The sequence below is a fragment of the Triticum urartu genome, chromosome 4, assembly GCF_003073215.2.
Source record: "Triticum urartu cultivar G1812 chromosome 4, Tu2.1, whole genome shotgun sequence".
Lineage (NCBI taxonomy): Eukaryota > Viridiplantae > Streptophyta > Magnoliopsida > Poales > Poaceae > Triticum > Triticum urartu.
This window is the reverse complement of record NC_053025.1, coordinates 59,795,065-59,814,546: the sequence shown is the minus strand read 5'-3', so window position 1 is coordinate 59,814,546 and position 19,482 is coordinate 59,795,065. Positions and strand designations below refer to the sequence as shown.

The 19,482-nt window shown below is 49.4% G+C and overlaps 1 protein-coding gene across 3 annotated transcripts in view; it reads left to right on the top strand.

The window, feature by feature from the left end:
* Positions 1-19,482, top strand: part of LOC125550654 (3beta-hydroxysteroid-dehydrogenase/decarboxylase-like) — a 28,030-nt gene that overhangs the window by 3,060 nt on the left and 5,488 nt on the right. For 2 of the 3 annotated variants that reach the window (XR_007301735.1, XM_048713696.1), the window contains exons 4-6: positions 5,396-5,566; positions 5,896-6,018; positions 6,083-6,162. Coding sequence is in view for 2 of the 3 variants with exons in the window: in XM_048713696.1 (XP_048569653.1) it covers positions 5,396-5,566; positions 5,896-6,018; positions 6,083-6,162 (374 nt within the window). In the remaining variant the exon portion in view is untranslated. The remainder of the gene's footprint in view (positions 1-5,395; positions 5,567-5,895; positions 6,019-6,082; positions 6,163-19,482) is intronic. The other variant, XM_048713697.1, reaches the window with a different exon arrangement.

The following is a 19,482-nucleotide window of genomic DNA, read 5'->3' as shown; positions in this document are numbered from 1 at the left end:
GTCTACCCTGACCTTTCTTGACATTATTAGCACGCTTTAGCCGTCCGCTATGTACCGAAGCTTCTGGAGGTCTGTGCTGAATATGCGTAAATCACCTAAGACGATGTTGGATGAGCTTCTCTTGAATCGGTGCTACCCCAACTTTATCTCATATATCATCATTCCGGACCGGTCCTTCCTTGTGTGGCCACATATCCATCTCAACATGTGCATCTAAGTGTTGAACTTGAACATGTTGCTTTTAGTTGGCCAACAATCAACGCCATACAACATCGCAGGCCGAATCGTCGTCCTATAGAATCTGTCTTTTAACTTTTGTGGCACTCTCTTGTCACAAAGAACGCCAGAAGCTTGGCGCCACTTCATCCATCCGGCTTTGATTCGATGGTTCACATCTTCACCGATATCCCCATCCTCCCGCAACATTGACCCCAAATATCGAAAGGTGTCCTTCAGAGGCACCACCTGTTGATTCGATGGTTCACATCTTCATCGATATCCCCATCCTCCTGCAACATTGACCCCAAATATCGAAAGGTGTCCTTCAGAGGCACCAACTGCTCATCAAGGCTAACCTCCTTCTCGTGCCTAGTAGTATTGAAACCGCACCTCATGTACTCGGTTTTAGTTCTATCGAGTCTAAAACCGTTCGATTTCAAGGTCTGTCTCCATAGCTCTAACTTCCTATTAACCCTTGTCCGACTATCATCGATTAACACCACATCATCCGCAAAAAGCAGAAAGATAAGGGCTCAAAGCTGATCTGCAGTCCCAATCGGAAAGTCGTCAGTGTCGCCATCACTTGTTCGAACACTTGTCACAACATTATCGTACATGTCCTTGATGAGGGTAATGTACCTGGGACTTTGTGGTTCTCCAAAGCTCACCACATGACATTCCGCGGTATTTTATGGTCCAAGTCAATGAACACCATATGCAGGTCCTCTTTTTTGCTTCCTGTATCTCTCCATAAGTTGTCATACCAAGAAAACAACATGAAACCAAACTGATTTTGGTCATGCTTGTCATTCTTCTTAAGCGGTGCTCAATGGCTCTCTCATAGCTTCATTGTATGGCTCATCAGTTTATTGACACGGTAATTAGTACAACTGATGAGGAACAATAGATGAGAGAAAAAGAAGAGGAAAGAAAAACACATGCCAGATCTGTTTGGGTACTTCTAGATACTTCCACTCTAGTGTAGTATTTCTTTTCTTTTCTATCCTACCTACTGTTTTCTAAAGTCTTCTAATTGTGAGTAGCTATGAGTAGAATGGTGAAACTTAAATAATGTTTTCAAGAGTATTCTAGCTATAAGTAGAAATATGTGAAGGCTTCCCAAAGCCCTATAAATAGAGGTCCTCACCTTTACTTTGAACCCAGACTATGTACCCACTATCTATAATAGAACCTGTTGTTCTTATCTAAGATCTTGGAGTAGATCTTGTGCTCTAGGAGTTCTGGATTGAACTCTTGCTGCCATATCGGCCTACATTCGCCTCGAGCGATATCTAGCGCAACACGTTGAAGTTGTTCCTTCAACACTTGTGCTATACACATTGTAGCAGCAAGGTGGAGTTGCTCCTCCACAACCTTTGTACTGCTTCAGGTGGTATCAAAGCCTCGTTGACCCATACTAGTTCTTGCTGTCGTCTTCGAGAGCAAGCTGTAGCAAGCAATGGAGCAATTGGAGAAGAGGATGGATGCTATAGAACAAAAAATCAAAGAGCTGCGTGAAGATCTTAATCGGAGATTTGACCAGCTGGTTGAGATGATAAGAAAGGGTGTCCCCCTTGCTACCAATGAAGGAGATTCATCTAAAGAAGGAGATGTTCATCAAAGAAGGAGAGGTAATCTTGGTGCAAGACCACCACAACAACATGCTATTCAATGTGCTGCAAGAAGGCCAATTTATGTTGAAGCTTCTGAAGGTGAAGAATGTGATGATGCTCTTGAAGAACCAGATCTCTACGCATATCAGAGAGTACCCAACCCTACATATGCAGGAGATACATACAAGGTGAAAGCTGAGATCCCAACTTTTAATGGAAATGTTGATATTGAAGGGTGCCTAGATTGGTTATATGAAGTGGAGACTTTCTTTGAGGTCATGGAGGTTCCGGAAGATCATAGAGTTCCTTTGGTCGCGTACAAGCTTAAAAGAGGAGCGGTGCATGGTGGCATCGCATTCAAGAAGAATGCAGGCTGAGAGGAAAACCTCGTGAGAACTTGGCGGCAAATGAAAAGCCTTTTAAAAGGAAGATTTTTACCCGCTGAATATGACCAGATCCTATCTATCCAATTCCAAAATTGTGCTCAAGTAAATAGGACTGTTTCAGATTACACGGAGGAGTTTCTAAGGCTACAAGTGAGGTGCAACTTTGCTGAAATTGAAGATCAACAAGTTGCAAGGTACATCAATGGTCTCAATGATGCTATTCAAAATCGATTAATGATGCAACAAATCTGATCCATTGATCAAGTACAAGCTCTAGCCTTAAAGGCCGAGAAGTTTGTGAGGACAAGAAAGACAACTAAGGCTCCATATCCTCATACCGAAGGCTCGTCTAGGGATCACACTAATAGAGTGGAAGAAAAAACCGCTCCACCAAAGGCAAAACAACCAATCCCGAAGCAAACTAGAGAAGGGTAAGGCAAATGAAGGCCCAAAGTGTTACAAATGTGGTAAAAAGGGACACATATCCAGCGGTTGTCCATTAAGAAAACTAGATGATACCCCGCGCGTTGTTGCGGGATCTTTTTGTTGGCATTAAAAGTAGCATATAAACTAAACAGAACCTCAAATCAACACTAGAAGTTCTAATGTAAAAAATGTAATAGCAAAGAGAATTGACTTTCCGTTGGTAGCAGACTGGGTCATGTGGATGCTTGGTCGGAGTAAAAGTGGCAACATTCGATCTTATTGTACGACCAATGCTTGAATATCAGCATGATTTATGTGAACTACTGAACTGAACTAAATTCTCGGAGCATCAAAGCACGGAATAGTGCCTCGATACTAAGAAACACTTATTATAGTTTTTTTCCTTTGAATTATGGGGTTAAATGTTTTTCCAAACCATGCAGGAGAGTTGCATGTGAACTGTATAGAATAAGAGAAGGCCAAAGCCTCAGAGTACAACCACAAAGAAATTACTGTACAACACTGAGAAGCAGTTTTTTTAACACACAAAAACAGAAGGAACCAAGCAGCTCATAACCTGAATTAACGGCGTGGCCAAACGAACATTTGGCAGACAGAAACTTGGTTTTTGTTCTGCATTTGTTCAACAGTGAAAAGGACCAGGCTGCGAAGTTGATGATTGTCGATCTTTTAAGAAATGAGTTGGATAAGGTTTGCAACCACGGGAACATAATAAGAAAGATGCGTCCATGCTCACTAAAGAAATCTCTATGCCTGTCCCAAATCACTGGAAAGAAGACTGCATATTAACTTAAGACACCGGTTACAAACAACGTCAGATCTGGCTAGTCACCATCTGTAGGAAGCACTCCAAGTGTTAGCCCATAAAGGTCTTGTCTATTATCCCCAAACCTTTAGAAATGTATACAGACCAACTGAAGTGATCTCTGGGTGAACCTTCAGCAATTCAAAAAAGAACTTTTAATTCCCATTGATTAAGATTTCTTCCGGTTTCATATCACAGTATAAATTTAAGCAAACAATATACTTTGTCTCAGTCGATTAGCAAAATATGGACCAATGAATGGCCACTTCATAAACAGAAGACTGAGATTAACATGCTCACAAATATCCTCTATGGAGATCAAAAGAATTCAATTGTTTCTGTTGATATCTTCAGAATTGTACACTCAACATCACTACTAATCATAGGTGAATGCATCAAATACTCGATAGGCATGCAACCACAAGTCATGATACATAGACCTACACATTGTAAAAAAGGACATCGCTCCAGCTATCTCCATAGAACTTACCTATTTTTTTAAATGGGAAGAACATATATACAAAATACTTCCATCAACTTGTCTTGAGCTGAGGCTTATCTACAAACAATTACATGTGCCATAAACATTCGTATGATTGAACAGGAAATAAATATTTTTACCAAGCCATGTACAACCATAAGCTTACATAGAGAACATGTGGAAGACAAATATGGTAGTTATAATTTAGTTGGATCTGTAACAATGCCTTGCCTGTAAACATGGAGAGAAGTACAACTCCACGAAAGTGTAGTCATCTTACAATCTAGGCAAGCACGCCTATATTTTCTTGTCGAGGATGAAATCAATCTGGCTAGAGTATTGACCATTACTAAAAGTCATTAGATGTGATTTTCTCTTTTTAAAGAGGGTGTAAGCAATGATCATGTCATAGGCTAGAGCAAAGCTTAAGACATCTTCTCCTTGATTCCTGTTGCCATAGCCAAAGCCCCATGCACCCCTTCAAAACCTATGTTAGATGTACCCACATGGCCATTGAGATTTCTATGAAGAGCTTCTCATCAATAGGTACACTCCTAAAAATGTTCTCCAGGCCTTCCAAGAACTCCCTCTTGATGTTCTCGTTGTGGCCTACTTGCGGGGCATACGCGCTGATAACATTGAGAACTAAGTCCCCAACTACCAGCTTAGACCAGGATAATCCGGTCCCCATGCCTCTTGACGTCTACCATCCATACTTGAGGCTCTTGTTGATCAAGATGCCTACTTCATTTTTGTTTGCAGTCGTCCCCGTGTACCATAGCTTGAAGCCGGTATCCTCCACCTGCTTCTCCTTTTGTCCCCTCCATTTGGTTTCTTGGACGCAGAGGATATCAACACCTTTCCTCACTGCGGTATCGACTAGCTCTCGAAGCTTACCCGTCAGGGACCCTATATTTCAGTTACCTAAATAGATCCTCCTAGGCTCAACTAGCTTCCTTATCCTCCGCACTCGTCGAGTCAAATGCGAAGACCCTTGCTCGTTTTCCACTGCACCCGGGCGTCGATGTAGCGCGCCACTAAGGATGCGACGTCCTGATCCTTGCTCAATTGCCATCGCATCCAGATCAAGATACGGCGCGCCACCAGGAGGTAACGGCCCGGCCCTTGCCCATTTGGCACCACACCCGGGTTCCGATATGGCATGTTGCTGAGAGGGTTACGACCCAACGATTTTCTTTTGGGTTTCATCTCCATAAGAGTGCCTGAGTTTTGACGTGGGCTCGCCAAGCCTATCACAACCCTCCTCCTTTACCCGGGCTTGGGACCAGCTATGTTGAGACAACATAGGCGGAGTATTTTCAATGTCAAATAGGGAAAGAAAATTTACGACTGTTAAATTAGGAATTTTCTGATATTACATCCTTTTTGTTTTCATTTGGTCATACTTATGTACGACTACTGACAAGATGTTCTCTTACTCCAGTTTAATGATTCGTATTCAGAAACAAAGGCAGACGCAGAAAAATTGGTGATGAGAGCTAATGGTAGGTATGGGCTTCTTACTTGTTGTATACGCCCAAGTAGCATTTTTGGGCCCGGTGATAAGCTACTGGTTCCTTCTCTGGTTGCTGCTGCAAGGGCAGGCAAGTCCAAAGTAAGACCTGCTACATGTGTAATTTTGTGAACTTGAGTATGCTAAGTTTATAATTCGCGAGTCCGCCTAAATGCATACATCTTCACATGTTGATATTTATACTTAGATAATTCCCATAATGATGGATTTGGATGCCTCTTGTTTTTCATCAGCAATGCAATTACACAAATTACATCACTGTATCAGGCAAAACAAATGCTTTAAAGATACCGAATTGGCTTCTCAATTAATTTTGTTCTATATTGTAGTGAGCTTCACAATGAAGCACTTCATGTTTTTTCTGAATCGGTTTCTTAAAAGATAATAATATCTATTAAAATCATTTGCAGTACATAATTGGTGATGGGAACAACTATTATGATTTCACCTACGTTGAAAACGTTGCCTATGGCCATATTTGTGCGGACAAAACTCTATCATCTGAAGATGGTGCAAAGCGAGCTGCTGGAAAAGTAAGGCCCTTCACTAACATTTTACATTTAAGATTCAGTGTCATGATTTCTAATCCTTTTCCAGGCCTACTTCGTGACAAATGTGGAGCCCATAAAATTCTGGGAGTTTATGTCATTGATTCTAGATGGTCTTGGATATCAAAGGTATTCACTTCAATAAACTAAAAAAATCTACTTTGGTTGTATCAAATGACTAGCTTATGTTTGCTAAAATGCTACTGCACCTTGATGATTAATTTGAGATACATTTTGGGTTTGGTAAACTGATCACTTAGGAGCATACCAATTTGTAATTGTATGCATCCCAAGCTTCCTATACAACTAGATCATTGATGGCGCGCGTTGCTGCGCCTGTCCATTTTACCAAAACGGTAAGAATTTTGTAACCAAATAATGGTGGCATAAAACATAAAAGTTGATAGTAAAATGAGTTGATCAACAACAAACTGAACTTTTTGGATAACTGTCGTGGTATTCTCACGGGGGGGGGGGGGGGGGTGCAAGACGACAGATGCCACAAAGTGGTTTCGTGTGAGTGCAAGACTACTGCCGGAATATCCAGGGACGGGTATGCGAGTATCACGCGGTGGTTTACCCAGGTTCGGGGCTCTTTGGAGAGATAATACCCCTATTCCTGCATGTCTGAATATATGCGGTATATCTGGTACAGAGTGCTTTTGGAGCTGTATCTGAGATCAATGCTATGGGCACCTGATCTCGTATATAAGCGGGTGGCCGGATGGACATGCAAGCTCTAGTGGCCGAATGGCATATGGCTTGTGGCCGTGAGCATGTGTGTGCTCATGCGTGAGTATGCGGATGGATGGATGGCTAGCTAGCTTGCACCAGTGTGAGCCTTCCCTGGCGCTCCTTATAAAGGGGAGCCCAGGGGACAAGGGGTGGCCCGCGGGGCCTAACCTATACTATTTGGGGCACAACGATATGACATGATACGCCCGCTACAGTGCGCTGCTATTGCTCAGCAGTGCATAGGTCTCGTCAGCAGTATGGCCGTCTTGTTGGCGGTATGGCCGTCTTGTCGGTGTCGGGTCGGAGCTGTAGTGGTTGACTTCGGGCAGCCGGCTGGTTGGCGTAGTCGGCCCGGGCAGTCGGATAGGGGGCCGTCTGGGGCGGCTTGAGCAGTCGGACTGAGGGGCTTTGCTAGCCCCGATGTCTTGAAATATTGTCTCGCCGGGGTACATGTGGTCAATTACCTCGACAGTAGCCCCCGAGCCTCCGGGCAACTTGGCGAAGTTGGGTGGAGGTTTTTTAGCGGGTGTTAATGTTGAAGATGTCGATGACGGCCGCAGCCGGCGCGGCTTGCTTCCGGCTGGGGCGCGCAAGCGCACCCGCTGGGTGTAGCCTCCGAGCGAGGAGGGGGGGTTCCCCATGGAAATGATCATGCAAAAGGCAAAGTTAGGGCAAAGTTAGTCCACGCATATATATCAAATTTTTGCTTTAGCATTGCAAGTTTTATGCGGAGGGTGCCGACTCGGTTTTGTCCGAGCCCCCTTAATCTTTTTCGTGTTCCCTCCGCTCTTTGGCTTGTGCTCTCGCTTGCCGGACAGTCGCTCTGCGGTCTGTGGCTGAGAGTGGGCCGCGAAGTAGAGTGTACAGTACTCAAACTCCGGGAGCAGATTCAACCGAACCGTTTTTTCTCTCGAGATGTTTTTCGCGTGGATGGCCTCCAGCGTTCGCTCTTGCTAGTCAGACAGCCGCTCTGCGGTCTGTGACTAAGAGTGAGCCTTTGGTGTCGCGCACGCTACTAAGCCGTCTGTGGGAAAGAACATCTCAGGCCAAGCGGCTAGCCCCCGGGCCAACTCTAGCTGGCGTCGGGGCGAACAGTGATGCAACTATAATAAAATGCGGAGATGCCTCCCCGAGCATCGCTTGGGGTTATCCGTGTTTGTGCGGTGCAAAATATGCGGGTGAGGAGCTCACATTGATTTTCGTGTAGGCGAGGCGGAGTTTGCCGAAGACAGCCGGCGCGGCTCGCGCTTGTGGAGCGCGCCGGCGTACCCGCTGGGTGTAGCCTTCGAGCCTTCGGGTGCTCGAAGGGGGTCTCGGCCGGTCAGGCTCGACCGGCCAGGTGGCGAGGCGTCTTGCAGCGCCCTTTTTTTTTCTTCTGCCGGTTGCTGGGAGCCGGGCAAAACTCTTCTTTTGTCTGCAATCTTCCGTGGGGGCGCGCCAGCACACCCATTGGGTGTAGCCCCCGAGATTCGGGCCGACTGCTGAGCAGTCGGGCCGGGTCTTCCGGCAACTGCTTTGTCTTCTTCGCTGGGGCGCGTCAGCGCACCCGCTGGGTGTAGCCCCTGAGATTCGGGCCGACTGCTGAGCAGTCGGGTCGGATCTCCCGACAACTCCTTTGTCTTCCTCGTGGGGGCGCGTCAGCGCACCCGCTGGGTGTAGCCCCCGAGATTCATGCCGACTGCTGAGCAGTCAGGCCGGATCTTCGGACAACTACTTTGTCTTCTTCCTCGCGGGGGCGTGTCAGCGCACCCGTTGGGTGTAGCCCCCGAGCCTCTGAGCGCTCGAGGAGGGTCCAGCCGGTTGGGCTTGACCGGCCAGGAGGCGAGCGAGACGCGGCCGAGTCGGCGCTCTTGTCGGTCAGACGTTGAAGCGGGCAGGCAGGCCGGGTCGCGTCTAGCCGTCCGAGTGGCAAAGCAGGCGGACGGACAGACGGAGGTTTTTTTTTTCCTTTTCTTCTCTTTGTCCCAGCCGACCTCTTTCTCTTTTTTTAGCACCCGGCCAGACGAGCAGCCGGCCCACCTTTTCCAGCCGGCCACTAGGCAATCGGCCTCTTCTTTTTCTTCTCTTTTTTTAGCACCCGGCTATGGGCACTCAACCACTTCTTTTCCAGCCGACTTGATGGGAGCAGCCGGCCCGCACCCCCACTTTTTTTTTACAGCCGGCGCCGTTTCTCTTTTTTCAACCGTCTGTTGACTTTTCTCAAACAGTCGGCTGGGGCGTGACTCGGCGGGGGCGCGAGGCCGACTGGTGACGAGGCGGCCAGGCGGGGCAGAGCGTCGCGGACACGCGTGGCCAAGCCGGCGGTGGGGAGCCGCAGTCGGCGTAGCGGGCAATGCGGCAGTGTGGTTGGGTGGAGACGGGCGCGTGCGGCCGAGCCGGCCCGGGGAGGCGTCGGGGCACCGCAGCCGGCGCAGCGGGAGTGGAGCAGGCGGCCATGGGCGCGGGGGAGCCGGCAACGGGCGGAGCCGGGCCCGGGGCAGCCGGAGACGGGCAGAGGAGCAGCCGGCGCGGGGCCGGCTGGCGGCGAGTCGGCAGTGAGGACGCGGTAGCGGGACGGGTGCAGGTCGGAGCCGCGTGTGCTCATGGCCGAGCCGGCGCGGGGAGGCGGTGGGGAGCCGCAGCCGACGCAGCGGGCGACGCGACAGCGTGGTCGGGGGAGCCGGTGACGGGCGGAGCCGGCCCAGGGCAGTCGGCGATGGGCGGAGGAGCAGCCGGCGCGGGGGAGGCCGGCGTGTGGGAGGTCAGCTCCCGGCGATCCGGCGGACAGGCGCGGTGATGTAGGGTAGAGACCCTAATCACCCGATCTTTCACGAAAGGAGTGGATCCGGGGGAAGACACGAAGAACACGGGGAGGAACGGAGAGAAAAACACAAGAGAAATCACTAAACCGACACGAATAAGTCACACATGGGCTAGCTCTTCGAGTACATAGGTAGAGGTACACGAATCCACGGACAACTAAGGACGATACACGGTAATCGGTTCTTCTTCGTGAGGAGGTCTTGAATTCACAAGGGGATCTTCCCGTAAAGGGGGCTTGAATCCGCTTGGGGGATCTTCTCCGGTGGAGGCTCGAATCTCCGAGAAGGTAACCAAGTGGATGAGCAAAGCTCTCTCACAAACATGAGCTAAACATTTGCTAACCCTAGAAAGGAGGTAGGAGAGGTCTATTTATAGTCTTAAGTGCAAATGGGGGCGAAAGTAGGGGTACATGGGCCTCGGGCCCGAAGCTGGACGCAGCCAGGTTTCGGACGTCCGCTGGTGGCCGGTCGTCCGGTGTCTCAGGAGCGGCCGGTCGTCCGGTGTCCTCCGGACGTCTGCTGGTTCGGCTCTGTGATGGGGGTGCCGGACGTCCGGAAACGTCGGGCTTCCGCTGATGTTGGTTTGGATGCAGGTGCGCCGGTCGTCTGGTCCGGACAGGACGTCCGCTCGTTTGCTTCGGGTGCAAGGGCACCGGTCGTCCGGTCTGGACCGGATGTCCGCTTGTTGGGGCTCGGCTAATGCTTCAGGCGCCGGACGTCCGGTCCCGGCTGGTCGTCCGGTGGCTGGGACTTTTCCTTCAGCCCTCCTTCTCCGTCTTCTCGTCCATCTTCCTCTTCTTCTTGTCCTTACTCCTTAGCTTCTCCAGTGTACCTGAGTATGCACAAAGTATCCATACGAGGTAGTAGCCATGCTTCATGTGCATCGAAGTGGAATTGTGAGAGGAGAGATGTCACCTCGCTTTCAAGAGCTCTTGCACGTGATCGAGTCATGGGTCCACTAGGCACTTGATGAGACGATGGTAGGTCCATGGAGATGACCTTGTTTGGGATGCTCCGCATCATCTCCCCTCCCTTGGGGAAGATCCGACCTCGGATCGAAATCCTCATCACCATGGTACGGGGAGAGATCTTTGACGTTGAAGATGTCGCTCATGGAGTACTTGTCACGTGGGATGTCGATCTTGTATGCGTTGTTGTTGTAGCGGGCAAGCACCTTGAATGGTCCATCGGCTCGTGGTTGTAGCTTGGACTTGTGTTTGTTGGGGAAACGTTCCTTGCGAAGGTGTAGCCACACAAGATCTCCAATGTTGAATATCATGTGATTCTTGTTGACATTGAGCTTGGTCGCGAGTCGTTGTACTTGAAGCTCAATGGTGTGCCTTGTATCTTCATGCATCTTCTTGAGCTGGTTGGCTCGGTCACTCGCGTCCATGTTTGTGCGCTCGTGGAGTGGTAGAGGTAGGATGTCCAATGGGGACAACGGGTTGAAACCGTAGACAACCTCGAAGGGGGATTTGCCGGTAGTAGAATGTCTTGCGCGGTTGTAGGCGTACTCGGCGGTGGGTAAGCACTCCTCCCACTCCTTGATGTTCTTCTTGATTAGCACGTGAAGAAGGATGGAGAGCGTGCGGTTTGTCACCTCCGTTTGGCCGTCGGTTTGTTGATGATAGGCCGTGGAGAATAGAAGCTTGATTCCGAGCTTGGCGCATAAGGTCTTCCAAAAGTAACTCAAGAACTTGACGTCGCGGTCCGAGACCATAGTCTTTGGCACACCATGTAGACGCAATATTTCCCTACAAAAGAGATTAGCCACATGTAAAGCATCGTCTATCTTGTTACAAGGAATAAAGTGTGCCATTTTCGAGAAACGGTCGACAACGACAAATATAGAATCTTTCCCATTGCGAGTCCTAGGCAAACCAAGTACAAAGTCCATGCTAATGTCTTTCCATGGTTGGTATGGAATCGGTAGAGGCATATAGAGTCCATGAGATTGAGCTTTGGACTTAGCTTCGCGGCATGTCGAACATCGGTTGGTGAAGCGATTGACGTCTCGAAACATCTTTGGCCAAAAGTAGCTCTTCGAGAGCGTGCCGAACGTCTTATCGCGTCCGAAATGTCCCATTAAACCTCCTCCATATGATTCCTGCAAAAGCAACAAACGAAGGGACGACTCGGGGATGCAAAGTTTGTTAGCTCTCATAAGATAGCCATCTTTGATGTAATAGCGTTCCCAAAATGTATTCGACAAACACTTGGCATAAGGAGTAGCAAAAGTTTCATCATGCTCATACAATTCTTTGATATGCTCGAAGCCAATGACATCTAACTCAAGTTGCGTGACTAGCATGCATATGCAGGAAAGAGCATCCGCTACGATGTTTTCTTTACCCTTGATGTACGTGATGACATAGGGAAAAGACTCAATGAATTCACTCCATTTAGCATGACGCTTGTTCAACTTAGTTTGACCCTTAAGATACTTGCGAGTCTCATGATCGGTATGAATGATAAACTCATGGGGACGAAGGTAATGTTCCCATTCATGTAAAACGCGGACTAAAGCATATAGCTCTTTGTCATAGATGGGATAGTTGAGTTGCGCTCCGGAAAGTTTCTCACTAAAGTAAGCTATGGGGCGCTTCTCTTGCGTTAACACACCTCCTATGCCATTACCACTAGCATCGCAATGAATCTCAAAAGGCTTGTCGAAGTTGGGTAAAGCAAGCACGGGAGCATGAGTAAGCAAATTCTTAAGCTCATTGAATGCGGTATCTTGGGATGGTCCCCAAACAAACGGCACATTCTTCTTGCTCAAAGCATGCAAAGGCGAAGCAATGGTGCTAAAATCCTTCACAAAGCGACGATAGAAACCCGCAAGACCAAGGAAACTACGCACTTGATGCAAGTTGGTTGGTTGCGGCCAAGTCTTAATAGCATTGATCTTGGACTCATCTACATGAACACCCTTAGAAGAAACAACAAAACCCAAGAAAACGAGCTTATCAACACCAAAAAGGCATTTCTCCATATTAGCATAGAGGCGCTCTTTTCTAAGAGTTTGCAAAACGGTGCGGACATGGGTGACATGCTCTTTGATAGATTTGCTAAACATAAGAATGTCATCGAAGTAAACCACAACAAATATACCAATGTAGGGGCGAAAGACATGATTCATAAGGCGCATAAAAGTGCCCGGTACTTCCGAGAGACCCATAGGCATGACTAACCACTCATACAAACCGAACTTGGTTTTGAAGGCGGTTTTTCATTCATCGCCCTCTTGTATGCGGATTTGATAGTAACCACTCTTAAGATCAATTTTGGAAAATATAGTGGCACCACTAAGCTCATCTAGCATATCATCTAGGCGTGGAATGGGATACCTATAACGAACGGTGATAGCATTGATAGGTCTACAATCGGAGCACATGCGAAAAATACCGTCACGTTTTGGCACAAGAATGACCGGTACGGCACAAGGGCTCAAACTTTCACGCACATGTCCATGGTCTATGAGATGCTTTACTTGCCTTTGAATTTCTTTGGTTTCTTCGGGGTTGACGCGGTAGGGAGCTTTGTTCGAAAGTGGTGCTCCGGGGATGAGGTCGATGTGGTGCTCAATGCCTCGTAGTGGAGGTAGTCCCGGAGGTAGCTCATCGGGGAAAACATCTTGAAATTCCTGCAAAAGAGAAGACAACACTAGAGGAAGAGTGTGAGAAGTGTTAGTTTGTGGTGCATTGTCCTTGCACACGAGGACGTAGTGTAGGACACTAGATGGGTTCTCACACACTTCTCTCATCTCACGTTTGGTGGCAAATAGAACTAGGTTCTTGTTTTCGCTCATCGTGGAGGCACTCAATTTGGGCTTGTGGTGCTCACTCTCTTTTTGGTGGCTCACTCTCTCACCATTCTCTCTACGATGGGTGGCTTGCTTATCGGCGATCACTTGGCTTGGAGACATAGGTCGTAACACAAACTCCTTTCCTTGCATCTTGAAGCTATAGTGGTTTGTACGCCCATTGTGGACGACTCCTCGATCGAATTGCCATGGCCGTCTAAGGAGAAGATGACAAATGGTCATTGGGATGACGTCACATTCCAAGGTGTCTTCGTAGGCGCCGATTTTGAAGGAGACTTGCACTCGGTGCTCGACTTGGATAGTGCCGGAGTCACTAAGCCATTGCACTTTGTATGGATGTGGGTGCTTTGTCTTGGGCAATTGGAGCTTGAAGCAAAGTTCTTCACTTGCGAGATTGTGACAACTCCCTCCATCGATGATGACCTTGACGGATCGTCCATTGATGCCGGCCTTGGTGTGGAACATGTGGCATCGTTGGTCTTCTTCTTGGTGATGTTGGAGAGTCAAGACTTTGGAGACAACAAGTGCGGGACTTGAGTCTTCATCACAAAAGACTTGTTCGTCTTTATTGTTCACTTGGCGGTGCATGGCGACTTGCTCAAGGGCTTCCATTTCTCCTTCGCTCATGGAATCATAAGTGCCATCGTCGTTGAAGATCATGGTGCGCTTGTTGGTGCACTCATAGGACTTGTGGCCTCGGCCGCCGCAAGTGAAACACTTGAAGGAACTCGTCTTGACGGTCTCATCGGTAGGGGTTGATGATGATGAAGCTCTCGGCTTGAAGTTGCTCGTATTAGGATTGCTTGTAGTTGGCGAAGCTTTCTTGGAAGTCGACTTGTCGATGTTGGAAGTAGAGGGTCTTGTAGTCGGTGTTGGAGTCGTTGAAGCTTGGTTATTGGAGAAGCCGTAGGACTTGGATGAGAACTTGGCATACTTGAAATCATCTTACACTTGGCGTTCCGCTTTGGTAGCTTGGTGCACTAGCTCGATGAGATTTGAGTATGGTTGGAAGTCGGTGATCTTCTTGATAGGATGATTGAGTCCATTCAAGAAACGTGCCATTGTTTGCTCATCATCTTCCGTCACATTGGCTCTTATCATTGCAATCTCCATCTCCTTGTAGTATTCTTCAACGCTCTTAGTTCCTTGCTTGAGTTGTTGGAGTTTCTTGAAGAGTTCGCGGTTGTAGTAGGTAGGCACGAAGCGTGCTCTCATGACATCCTTCATTTGTGCCCAAGTAGTGATGGGTGGTTCACCTCTTGCCTCGCGGCGCTCTATGATTTGTTCCCACCAAATGAGGACATAGTCTTGGAATTCAAGGGATGCCATCGCGATCTTCTTCTCTTCTTCATAATTGTGCAAATGGAAGATCTTGTCAACTTTCAATGCCCATGAAAGGTATTCTTCGGGATCGTTGCTTCCGTTGAACTTGGGCATGGTGAACTTGAGCTTGCCGTAGCGTTGCTCTTCATTGTGTTGGGGTCGGGGATGATGGCGTCCATGTTGTAGATGATTGTTCAACTCGTGGTGCTCTTGACGCAGAGGGTTGTCAACCTCGTGTTGCTCTTGTCGCGGAGGATCCCAATTGTTTTCATTCTCTTGATGAACTTGATGGTCTTGGCGAGCTTGTGGAGAAACGCGTCGAGCTCGAGGAGGAACTAGACGATGCATGCGAGCTTGAAATCGTCGTTCTTGAATTTCTTCGCGAAATGCTTCCTCTTGTTCACGGGCTTGTCGGCCTCGGTCGGCAACGGCTCGACTCGCATCGCGTAGAGCTTGTTGCGCCTCAAGTGCTTGAGCGTCACGGAGTTGTTGTTCTTGACGTTGTGTCTCGGCATCTTGTGCATTTTGGTGTAGACGCGCGCGTTCTTCCTCTTCATGTTGGCGTTGTCGTTGCCGTTCTCGTGCTAGCACAAAGGCTTCTTCGGTTTGATGTCGTCGATGTTCCTGAGAGTCGGTGTCTCGAAGTGGATTGAGGTTTGCTTGACGCTCGTTGCGCGCGGCACGTCGAAGAGTGTTTGACGACGGTGTACTTGAGCCGGAGAGGGTGAAGTCGGAGTGACGACTTGAACGGCTCCTTCTTGAAGTGGAAGAAGAGCGGTTGAGCAACAAAGCGCGAATCTCGTCCATCCTTGCATCATTCTCTTGCTTGTGATCGTCGAGCTTGTGGTCAAAGTAGTCCCTTGTACGTTGCTCGGAAAGTCGCAAGTCGGCGGCAAGGTTGTCGATGCGTTCACTCATAGCTTGTTGCTCTTGATGCAAAGCACGTTGTGCACCAAAGAGGTGACTCTTGGTGACGAAGGAGTTCATGTCGTGGTCTTGCTCCATGAAGAGTGGGTTGGTAGAAGTACTTGGCCTATCCATCATTCTAAGACATGTGAGTGGTAGAAAGAGAAGAACGAATACCAAATGTACCTTGACCGAAGTTGAAAGTGAATCGATGATCACTCCAATGTAGGACAAGGAAATAACCCAATTGGTATGAATTCTCGTCGGTTTCTCACACCTACACAAGTAAAAGCTTATGGTGGAGCTTGGTTAGGATGGTGGCACAATTTTTAATGTGAATGTAAGCAAGATTCAATATTGTTGGAGAAGATCCACGACTTGTAAATGCAACAAGTAGACCAATAGCAAGATGTGGTACCCGGAAACACAACACACGGAAAGATAAATGGGGTCGTGCAACCAAAGGTGAGCCAAAATGTGGAAACCATGAAAATGCTCTTGTTGCACAACACTAGAGAGACGCTAGCACGATTGCACAATAGGCGGATACGAACTTGTGCACAACCTACTAAGCAAAAATGCAACAGACTTCTATCCCAGGTATGATGTTTCGGAGATATGATCCAAGTATGACAATCTTAATTTTGTATGATGCTATGGTTCTTGCTTATAAGCTCTTTGCTTATCTTCTCTCTTTGCTTAAAAGCTTGCTTGGCTCTTTGATGTTTGAGCTCTTTTCTCATGCGATGCTTGACGGACCAAGATAGTAATTATGTATGCGACAACTTTGTGACACAAGAGATGACTCTGAGATATGCAACACGATGATAGTATGTATGCTATGGGATGTATGATAACTAATGTGCACAAGTCACGTTGCCGGCAATACTCAATGGCTAGTCTCGATGGGTAAGCAACGCAAAGGAGTAAGGCTATGATGACTATCAATGTAATGGCAAGAGTGATATGTCCAATACCAAGATGAGGTTACCGGTCTTGCTTCCGGTATGGTGTCAAAATGGTGACACGAATACCAAGTCGTAGTCGAGGTGGTCGTTGTTGATGACGCGTCCGTGGCGAAAATGAGCGGCGGTGATGTCGATGTCGAACCGTACCTAGATAGCCGAAACACAAAAGGATACGATGCCGCAACTCAAATTCTCAAAACCAAGTGCGACAAAAAGTGTCGGAGTAGGTAGCGGGTAAATGGTGGTGTGGGTTGGGGTATTGGAAAGGTTTGCGGAAGTCGGTGGTGGTGTAGCGGATGAGGTGGTGGAAGCCGAAACAAAATTTGAGCGAAATCAGTTTTTTGAGTAGCGGTTGTCCGGAAATGGACGGATGTCCGGTCGCCGGACGTCCGGTCGGGTCAGAAATCCGCTAATTTCAGCTCGGGTTAGAGGTTCCGGTCGTTCGGAAAGGTCGGACGTCCGGTGGTTCCTGCGGCTCCGGACGTCCGATAAGTTGTGGTCGTCCGATGGGTCGGGGTCAAAATTGATAGGATTTCGTGGATTTTGGATGGATTTCGAGGTGGAGATGGCGGGGGAAGGCTAGATCCACTTGCGACACAACAAATTCACGGATCAAAACCAACAAAACATCGTCAAAACTCACAAATCACAAGAAATTTTTTTGGGGCTATTTTTGTGGGGATTTTCGGATTAGGACGAAAAACAACAATATCAAGCTAGAAAACGAAGAGGAGGGCTCCGAAATCGTGATCAACCTTGCTCTAGATACCAAGATGATGTAGGGTAGAGACCCTAATCGCCCAATCTTTCACGAAAGGAGCGGATCCCGGGGAAGACACAAAGAACACGGGGAGGAACGGAGAGAAAAACACAAGAGAAATCACTAAACCGACACGAATAAGTCACACATGGGCTAGCTCCTCGAGTACATAGGTAGAGGTACACGAATCCATGAACAACTAAGGACGATACACGGTAACCGGTTCTTCTCCGTGAGGTCTTGAATCCACAAAGGGATCTTCCCGTAAAGGGGGCTTGAATCCGCTTGGGGGATTTTCTCCGGTGGAGGCTCGAATCTCCGAGGAGAAGGTAACCAAGTGGATGAGTAAAGCTCTCTCACAAACATGAGCTAAACATTTGCTAACCCTAGAAAGGAGGTGGGAGAGGTCTATTTATAGTCTAAGTGCAAATGGGGACGAAAGTAGGGGTACATGGGCCTCGGGCCCGAAGCTGGACGCAGCCAGGTTCCGGACGTCCACTGGTGGCCGGTCGTCCGGTGTCTCAGGAGCGGCCGGTCGTCCGGTGTCCTTCGGGCGTCCGCTGGTTCGACTCTGTGATGGGGTGCCGGACGTCCGGAAACGTCGGGCTTCCGCTGATGTTGGTTCGGATGCAGGGGTGCCGGTCGTCCGGTCCGGACCGGACGTCCGCTCGTTTGCTTCGGGTGCAGGGGCACCGGCCGTCCGGTCTGGATCAGACGTCCGCTCGCTGGGGCTCGGCTGATGCTTCAGGCGCCGGACGTCCGGTCCCGGCTGGTCGTCCGGTGGCTGGGACTTTTCCTTCAACCCTCCTTCTTCTCCGTCTTCTCGTCCATCTTTCTCTTCTTCTTGTCCTTGCTCCTTAGCTTCTCCATTGTACCTGAGTGTGCACAAAGTATCCATATGAGGTAGTAGCCATGCTTCATGTGCATCGAAGTGGAATTGTGAGAGGAGAGATGTCACCTCGGTTTCAAGAGCTCTTGCATGATCAAGTCATGGGTCCACTAGGCACTTGATGAGACGATGGTAGGTCCATGGGGATGACCTTGGGATGCTCCGCATCACGCGGGAGCGGCACAGGCGGAGTGCGGGCGACGTGCAGCAGCGCGGGCGCGCTTGATGCGAGCGGGGCCGGGGGAGCTGGCCGGCCTGCAGGCATGGAGGAGGCAGCGGGCGGCTGCAGAGCGAGGCAAAGGTTGATGCAGTGGTGCGGGGCAGACCCGGTGGAGCTGCGGCAGGCGACGGCCACGGGCGGGCGAGGAGCAGCGCCAACGCGAGGAGCGTGACGACGGCCACGCGTGGGGAGGCGCTGACTATTATCTGAGTGATGTACATGCAATATCCGTCTTTGCCTTTGTACGGGTAGTGTCTGGCCACTATCTGTGTCATATCTAGCCAATATCTGGGACATGGTATGGCTTGTGTCAACCACTGTATGAGTAATAAAGTATATGAGAAGTGTCTGGCTACTGCATGACCGCTGTATGACTTGTGCGTAGAAGCTAAGCGAGCTTGAGCGTGTGCAGAGAAGCAGCAAACGCGCGGCCCCGGGCACAGCGGCGGCCGCTCTGCAGCATGCGGACACGGGCGGAGCAGCGGCGAACGCATGGACGTACGGACGCGAGCAGCGCACGGACACGCAAGGCGCCAGTGGAAACGCGCGGACGCGGGCGACGGGGCGTCATCCGGCGCGGGGAGGTGCCGACGCACACGCCGGAGCAAGATGAGGTGCGGGGCGCATGAGAGGCCGGGACGGCGGTGCCGCAGTTGACGCCGCGGTGGTGGCGATGAAGATGGCGAGGCCGACGGCGCCCCTCGCGGCCACTCCGGGGGCGTGTCGATGTCGAGCCCCCGATCGCTATCAGAGAGACGGCGCGACGCCGCGGTGGCGATGATGAAAAGGTCCCACCCGGAATGCGAAACCAGCAGCAGCAGGCCCCACGGTGGGCGCCAACTGTCATGGTATTCTCACCGGGGGGGGGGGGTGCAAGACGACAGATGCCACAAGGTGGCTTGAGGCTTCGTGTGAGGGCAAGACTGCTGCCTGCCGGAATATCCAGGGACGGGTATGCGAGTATCACGCAGTGGTTTACCCAGATTCGGGGCTCTCCGGAGAGATAATACCCCTACTCCTGCAT